This window comes from Physcomitrium patens, chromosome 13 (genome assembly GCF_059467195.1).
Source record: "Physcomitrium patens ecotype Gransden chromosome 13, ASM5946719v1, whole genome shotgun sequence".
In the NCBI taxonomy this organism is placed as follows: domain Eukaryota; kingdom Viridiplantae; phylum Streptophyta; class Bryopsida; order Funariales; family Funariaceae; genus Physcomitrium; species Physcomitrium patens.
This window is the reverse complement of record NC_143422.1, coordinates 2,230,178-2,238,427: the sequence shown is the minus strand read 5'-3', so window position 1 is coordinate 2,238,427 and position 8,250 is coordinate 2,230,178. Positions and strand designations below refer to the sequence as shown.

Genomic DNA, 8,250 nt, shown 5'->3' with positions numbered 1-8,250 from the left:
GCATCATAGATTTCCTCAACATATGATTATCGCTACTCATAGAACTCGTCTCTAGAAAAGGGAGTAATGTCACGGACATACGCATGTAAGCCAATAATTATATGTATAAATAGGTAGAAATAAGTTAATTCTTTAATATTTGCTATGGAAGCTTCTTAAAAGCTTTATAGATGTTTCTTTGACTTTATAGGTGTCTTTAATTGAATTTTTGGGATTAGAAACGTTGTCAACAAGTTGGCCATGTGCCACACATATTTTTAGCTTGAAGACTAAGCTAACTATGTGGCCCACATGTAGAAAACATGCCTCGTAAGTCAAGGCATGTGTCCTATAAAGTCAACACATATTGGAGGTCATGTAGAACGTCGCCACGTAGCCTTTAGTAAGATAGTATATATAAAGACAAGAGTGAAGCCTTCTTCACTCTTGTCAACTCCTTTTTTGCTTCTAGTCTAGTTTCAAGGGTCTCTAATTTTCTTGACTTTTGGTAATAGCCATTCCAGTTTCTTTCTTAATATACATATCAAGTTATTTCTATTTTGTCATCTTTTTTTGAGAGAAGTCTCACTTATTTATTTGTCTTTATCATGTTCTTGTCCTTGACAAATATGTATATTTGTAACACATCTATAGAGATTCTATTCAAATTATAGTAAAGCTAGTTTCTAATAAAGATGGAATTTGTAATGAATATTGATAAATTTTAATAATAATTATTGAAAAATATAGGAATAGATCTTAGAACCTTAGTATTTACACATAAATAGTTTTATATTATTTTTTTACAATGCACTTCTTTGGATATGATTAAGATTCTACATCTTAAAAATAATGAAGATAAAAATGCCATCATAAATATAATTTATCCAAAATTTCTTTTAACTTAGCTATTTTATTTTTATAATAAATAAAAATTATATTTATCAATTATAGTAAAGAAATATGAATGGATCTATTTTTATATATATATATATATATATATATATAGATCATGATCAATATTTCTTTAGAAGTGGTCAATTTTTGATTTAGCAACCACAAATTAAACTTTTATACCTTTTTTTGTAGCCAACAACATGGATTTTCACTAATTGATTGATATATATTCATATATATATACATATATATATATATATATATATATATTTCCACATAAAAATTGCTAAAGAAATGCTCTACAAGTAGTAGATCTCATGTGCATTTGTAGTTACTGTATAACCAGACAAATTGTTTTGTGAATTCAAATTTTCACACAAAGTACTTTCTCACTTGGATTTCTTTTGGACTGCCTTATCTTAACTAAATTTTGCTAATCTTGTACTTTAAGCTATTGCATTTAGAATGCACTTTATTTATTTGTTTATTTACATAGTACAAGAACTTCTCATTTAAATAAACATTGATCAAGTATACTCGTCTCCCCAATTGCCCGGTCTAGGGGTTAATTCTTGGTGATCCTAACAATCTCACACGCTGATTGTTTCTCTTTCCAAACCCTATCACCGACCCACCTAAAAGCGCGTTGTAAGCACACGGTATTCCAGCTCAGCAACCGCGACTTGCCGCGAGCCTGCCGCAGCATAACGCAGTCTTGGGGCAATCCAGTGAAGAGGACTCTGCATCGAACTCTAGCGTGCTTGCAAAGTCTGATGCACGGATCGTTCCCGAAACGGAGCAATCAGTCACACAATTCGTAGAAACGATCCACAGTTTGATGGGGTCCAGTTCTGCGTCACTTGCTGGCGAAAGAAATCGAACAAAACCGATCTGAGAAACCTGTTGGGAGGCTTGATCTTGGTGGTGGTGGTGGTGGTGGTGTTGTTTTGCTTTTGTGGGCACGGAGGAAATTCTGCGAGCATAGAGGATGCCATGGCCACTCTGGATGTTTCGGAGAGTTTCAGGGCCGTTTTGCAAGGAGTGCAACGAGCATTGAGGTCGCCAGCGAGTTGGGAGTCGACTATCATTGCTACTACCACCATTTTTGTGATCGCGGCACCTGTTTTGTTGGTCGGATTGTCGATCCCTGGAGTGATGAGTGCGTTCTTGCTGGGCCTCTTCACCTTTCGTGCCTTCGGCTTGCCCGGCACCGTTATCGTCTTTCTCTACTTTCTTATTGTAAGCAATCGGAGCCCTCCTTTGACTGCGTGGGTCTTCTGCACTTTCACCTAAAAGTGGCTGCTTCAACTGCGTAAGATTCGATTGGGTTGCTGAAAATTTGTGGGTGTTCGAGAATAGTTGGATATGGCTTTACATCTACATATTGCTCTTGATGGATTGTGGTTAAACGAGAAAGAGTCTTTGGATGGATCCAGGGAACCGCTGCCACGAAAGTGAACTATAAACTGAAGAAAGCCGAAGGGACGGCAGAGAAGAGGGGAGGAAGAAGGGGTCCTGGGAGTGTGTGGGGATCTGGCACAGCCGGCACATTGTGTGCGATTGCAACAATCTGTGGCGTCTTTGGACCTGCATGGGTGCCCCTTTGGCGATTAGGTTTCCTGGCCAGCTTTTGCACTAAACTTAGCGACACGATGGGGAGCGAGATTGGCAAGGCTTTTGGTAGAACCACGTTAGTTTGTTCACATGCTCTCTGTAAATGCTTTGAAGTGACAATTTCGAAGGTTCTAATATGCTGACGATTTATTAGCAATGAATCATTTACAATGAGCACTGTGATTGATGTTATTTGTTTGCTATTGGTGAGCAGATACTTGGTGACAACCATGACAGTTGTACCTCGCGGCACAGATGGAGCAGTGAGCTTGGTCGGCACTTTTGCAGGATTGATCGCATCTGTTTTTCTGGCTTTCATCGGTTATGTCGTTGCCTTGGTATTACTCTAAGCTCATTTGCTCCAGTTGTTGGTGTGTAGTGGAATATTTGACAAGTTTTTCTCAGATGTCAAATTTTGTCCGTACGTCATGAATCCGTTGTGATTTCTACCTCTCGCAAAATTCCTCCAGTTTGAAAAACTAGTACAATTCATGATTGCAGGCTGATCTGCCGGGAGCTATTATTTGTGTGGGAGCTGCTCAAGTGGCTAATCTGTGTGAGAGCTTCATTGGAGCAGCGCTTCAAGGTCAAAAAGGCACTGAATGGGTATGATTTTGTCTATTAAGTGCTCGTTTCCGGTGAATAGTGGGACTCATTTGTTGAGATTGTACCTCGTAGTAGCATCGGAATGTGTTTCTTTTCTTACCTTTGCATGGACTCTTGCAAGCAAAGAATACTTCTCTTTGGTTCTGTCTGTTGTCGATTGTCTTTATCTGATTTTGTGCATTTTGGCGATACGGGCTGGTGGTGGTGCAGATTACAAATGATGTCTCGAATATATTTAACATCTCAATAGGTGCAAGTTTGGCCATTCTTACAAGCTTGCTGTTTAGATAAATACCAATTTACTGCTGAACATGCTTCCTACTGCACCCAACTCCCACAGTTCGAGGCTTACAATGATTTCATGGACGTAAATGCTAAATCTCCATTTTGAAATTGGAGCTTGACTGCTGCTAGCTTGCTGTGTATAATGAGCTATCCAAGTGGAACGCAAAATTGGAGCTTGACTACTGCTGTGCTCAATCCAGTAGATTAGAGAATGTACAATGTTTACAGTAGTCTGTCTTAGTCCTCTGTCGTTAGGAACATGACCTTGGCTCCGCATTTGCAGCGCAGCGAAGGTAACGAAGCAGGTGCAGCAAGAGAACTTTGGTTGACTTGCTATGTAGAGGCTAGAAAGTAGGATCTGCATAGTGCATGGCTGGTCTGCAGGCTTGGTTATGTTAATGTTCGACCATCTACACATTAAAAGTAGTTGTTAATATTCCCACGCAATCTTTGCACAGTCGACATGCGAATGTTATTTTATGAGTGAGCGCTGAAAAAAATTGTGTTCAAATCATTGAACATTCCAAGACCTGGTGGTCTGTTATCATTTCGAAGCAGCGCTTCATCGTTCATCATGACGAATTGAAACTTAGAATGCACTGAGATTGTAAGCGGTTTGACTCTCACCGCAGCTATGATTTTGGACTACGCATTGTGCAATTTGAAATACTGACGGAATTCATCTGGAATTGAGAAGGACAAACATGAGAAGAAACGAGTAGAGAAATCGGGAGCTTATTTTAACTTGTCAGCACTTGCAAAATAAACAAGCTACAGCAGAATACAGTTTACTCAAGATCCTCTACGTTGCACCCCATTCTCGTTTGGAACTTAAGAGCTTGTGCCTAAGCTCTAAAATTAGCATCCCTCTTTCAAGGAGACACATTAACTGCCTAGGGTTTCACTCCGTTTGGCGTGTGATTTTGTTCAATGTGAAATTGGAGGGTGGCTACTCTGCAGGGTGCATAGCTTCTTATCCTGAAGCAATGGTCTGTTTTATCATGTTAGGACAGGCCATATTATGATGTTTATACGAATGATCTGCAACACGCATTTAAGGTATTTCGAGTCTTTCCTTTTAGCCAAAAGTACAGAAACCTCATGATAGCACAATGAAAGGCCTGAAGCATGTTCACAATGTTTGGACATGACGATGTGTCCAAAAACTTCAGTATCTTTCCTCATGTGACTGCTAAGAAGTTGAAATCTTCGATGTAAAATACTTTTATGCTATTCAAAAGCCCCCAACGCAACTGTCAAGTCTTCACTTCTGTCATACGCTAATTGTCCACAAACACCACCTTGTAGTTGTGCCGCATGACCCAACTCCAATAATGAATGAATGCAGCTCCCGTTGGCAGTAATTTCATTTCGTTTCTATAAATTCTCTAATACGGTAAGCATAAGTCTGCAGACAGCGAGGTTTATAACTTGTCCTACATGAAATAGGAAAAGAAGCTTAGTGGATGTCCACACATGCTTACGAAGTCATGGCGAATTTTATTAAGGATGACTAAAATGACATGGCCATTTCTTTGGTCGTACTTTTTTTTATAAAAAGGCTCTCAAATTAAACATGCTGGGGATTCTATTTGAAAGTAATACATAAACTTGTCCAGGTGTCCAGAAGACACGTTTTGAAAAGAACATTACAAACGTACTGTCATCTCGTCCCAAAACCCATCCTTAATTTGAAAATAAACAATCATACAGGAAAAATAGACAAACCAACCTCAGAGTGTCTCACCTAACATTTGTCCAATATATTCACACCTTGGACCAAAAACATCATGTACTGTGTCTTATGAAAAAAAATGTACGAACTCACCCTCCATGTGTACGAATTATCACAAGCTGATGAGGGATCGTGACAGGCCATGCCAGAGGATTACTTAAGCTCTCACACGGTAGCAAGAGTTAACTGAGAACCAATCATTCCAGATGTGAAGCTCAATTATTGACCCACTCAACCCTGCATGTACAGTATTATAGTCACTCTCGTAACTATACGGCCAAAGGCCACGCGGTAAACACACGTATCCTGCTAGTATCAGTACTCTTCTTGAATGAACAAAAGATGGATGAAAAACGGAAGGTACAAATGATGGGAAGTACCATGGAATCCGAATTCTTGGTTAGGATTTAGGAGTTCAAGCATACCATGCTCAAACCCGGTGCTGTGTTGCATAATTTCATGTGACCGAGCTTGAATACTTCGAGACCTCTCGCTGACGCTCATCATGGAGATTCCAAAATTATATCTCACGCATCAGTTCAAGCCTGACGCCACATTGCTGAAGGAGAATTCGAAATCAAGTCCTGACAAACTTGTCATAAACAAAATGAGTCAATCAAAGAGATGCAGACGAGAAGTAGCCACATGTAACACTACTATCTTTAACGCAGCGAACTTGACCTGTATTAGAAATGAGCGTCTAGCTGCAAGTAGAGGATCATGGAGAGATCGATCAGCATGATGCAACGCTCCGATCATAAAAGCCATCCAGACTAGTTACAACTACAAACAAGCTCCTCCAAAGTTCGATTAGATACTATTACATTTCAAGAGACACGTTGCCAAATAAAAATTATGGCGGGCGCAGTACTCTCGTCTAAAAAATACCAGCTGCACAGAAACCATATTTAGCATCCTAGAGTGCTGAGCAATCCACATAACATAAATTGTGTTGAAGCCATACGAGCCGGCTTAGAGCACAAACGTCCTGCAGCCAATTGAATGCTTTCAAAACATTCTACTATTTTGGGGTACATCAATATCATCACAGATATTACCATCAACAACCTCTTTCAAGTTTCTTCTACTAAGGAATGAAAGATGAAGCTCGGGAAAGTCGTGGTGATGTCCTTCAGGTAGGGCAGGGTCATGTTTTTCAGAAGGGAGGGATGTTGCATAACCAAAGTCCGCCACTCCTCTTTATCAATTCGGCCATCATTCTTCGTATCAGCTTCTAAAAAAGTCTTATCGATAATCTCCTCGATGACGTCGTCCGATAGATTCAACCCTGACTCCGCCAGAGTCGCAACCACCATCCGCTTCACCTCGGAACGCTCGATGTACCCTTGCTGTTGCAGGTCATACAACCGGAAAGCGAAATCGATCTTGTCCTCAACATTGGCATTCGGATGAAAAACCGACAGCGCCTGGGCAAACTCAGGAAACTCAAGATATCCCTTGTGCTTCTCATCGAACAGATTAAAAACCCTATCCGCGAACAAACTCTCCTTCTTATTCTGCTTGAAGAGCGCCAACTGGAACTCTTCCTTGTTCACCACGCCATCATACACTCCAACGCTGGAGATCTTCTTGAAGAGCTCGTACAGAGCTTCCACCTCGCTCACAGTAAACGCCGTGGTGCGCGAGATCGCTGCGGGATCATCCCAATGGTCGTCATACGGGTGGCTCGCGCTCTTGGACCCGAAGCACCCCGCGAGACAACACGCCACATTCTCGGAGCCTGACCATATCAGCTCTAATAACTTCCACATTCTCCACCAGCCAACCTTATCTACTCTATCTCAATTCCAAAAAAATCTCCCCCGATCGCAGCAGCAGCGCCTTCATCACCACCTCCATCGAACTCCCTTTCCCCCTATATCGAAATCAGCCCCTACCTTGCTCTATTCTCGTCCGTCACGTCCATCTTCCTCCTTCTCAACAACTCTCAACAATGCTCACAACGCTCACAACGCAAACACGCCCGAGGTCCAAGTAATCTAATTCCGTAAAATACAACCCTAGAGGGCGGAAATCGTGGCACAAGCCACGATCACGCTTCACATGGGTGCTCCCCTCCCTGCGACGCCACCTCGTCATCCTCGACCCCGGCCTCGCTCGGCCTTCATAAGCCAAGGCAAACGACCCGGCGATTGAGGCCCTTCTCATCTGCCCGCTCCTTCCCCGGATATCAACTCCAGAACTTGTCGGTGAAACAGGTCTCCACACGGAGTTGCTTACCACTGTGCCTTCCAAGTAAGGCTCAAAATAAACGATGATGTACGAAACTTTTACTTTAAGCCATTTTTTCGAAGTCTGTCTTGATCAATATATATACTTAAATGACATATGTTATTATTTAATAAAACTTCTCATGGTATATACACATTTCAGCCAACGTCAAAGTACCTTCAAAAAAGTAAGAGAAGATTCTATCTACACCGTAATTTTGAATGTCTGTATAAATATACATATATATAATCAAAAGTATAATTTATAACTATTAGTATCAATGAGATTATGTATAAAGCACAATAATTTGAGGTTGCTTTACATTGTGTACTATCAATGTGAAATAATCATCTGATTATGCATATAGCCTCTGAATCAAGATACAATTGATACAAATATGATTTTGATTTATAAATCAAATTTTGAGTGTTATGAGTTTTAACTGTTTATTAAAATTTTGATTTTTTAAAATAATTAATTTATAATTTCCTTGTATTTTGGAATATTTAATGTATGTATAAAACCTTACATAGTCTAAACATATTTTAAAATATTCTAAACAACATGAATTTAATATTTAAAAATGGATTATTGAAAATAAATTAAATATAATAAATTGCCACATTTGTTTCTTGAAAAATACCAAACTTTTAGAACTCACTTTTTAAATGTCTTATTTCAGTCAAACAAGTAAAACATTTGAGTGCATTAATAAAACATGCACGCAATAATAAAAATGATTCTAACATTGATTAATACATTATAAAAAAAACTAATTGAGTTTTAAAGTTAAAGATCTTGACACAACATCAAATAATCTTTCAAAAAATAAAAATAAAAATAAGTGTTAAAATTATTGTAGTGATATTGAATAAGAATCTCATTGTATTTCATACAGAATG

At 39.5% G+C, this 8,250-nt stretch overlaps 2 protein-coding genes and 1 non-coding gene across 3 annotated transcripts; 1 reads left to right on the top strand and 2 right to left on the bottom strand.

The window, feature by feature from the left end:
* The first annotated feature begins 1,625 nt into the window (after positions 1–1,625).
* On the top strand, positions 1,626–3,828 carry LOC112290576 (protein VTE6, chloroplastic). The gene is made up of 5 exons (XM_024536976.3): positions 1,626–2,115; positions 2,313–2,566; positions 2,705–2,828; positions 2,992–3,096; positions 3,307–3,828. The coding sequence occupies exons 1-5, from the start codon at positions 1,870–1,872 to the stop codon at positions 3,385–3,387; spliced, it is 810 nt and encodes a 269-aa protein (XP_024392744.1). The 5' UTR covers positions 1,626–1,869; the 3' UTR covers positions 3,388–3,828.
* Positions 3,829–5,052: 1,224 nt separating this feature from the next.
* On the bottom strand, positions 5,053–5,708 carry LOC112290577 (uncharacterized). Its single transcript, XR_012218790.2, has 2 exons — positions 5,497–5,708; positions 5,053–5,353 (listed from the first exon to the last, which is right to left on the bottom strand). It is a non-coding gene; the product is annotated as an uncharacterized LOC112290577 (transcript).
* Positions 5,709–5,773: 65 nt separating this feature from the next.
* LOC141044378 (calcineurin B-like protein 3) lies at positions 5,774–7,210 on the bottom strand. The gene has a single exon (XM_073538206.1). It carries the CDS (start codon positions 6,886–6,888, stop codon positions 6,190–6,192), a length of 699 nt encoding a protein of 232 aa, XP_073394307.1. The 5' UTR covers positions 6,889–7,210; the 3' UTR covers positions 5,774–6,189.
* Between the last annotated feature and the right edge of the window lie 1,040 nt (positions 7,211–8,250).

Bases quoted from the DNA above. Each gene is read 5' to 3' on its own strand.
- LOC112290576 (XM_024536976.3), top strand. From the start codon at position 1,870: ATGGCCACTCTGGATGTTTCGGAGAGTTTCAGGGCCGTTTTGCAAGGA. The intron at 2,116-2,312 runs GTAAGCAATCGG...GGATGGATCCAG, and splicing joins TCTTTCTCTACTTTCTTATT to GGAACCGCTGCCACGAAAGT. The intron at 2,829-2,991 runs GTATTACTCTAA...TCATGATTGCAG, and splicing joins TCGGTTATGTCGTTGCCTTG to GCTGATCTGCCGGGAGCTAT.
- LOC141044378 (XM_073538206.1), bottom strand. From the start codon at position 6,888: ATGTGGAAGTTATTAGAGCTGATATGGTCAGGCTCCGAGAATGTGGCG.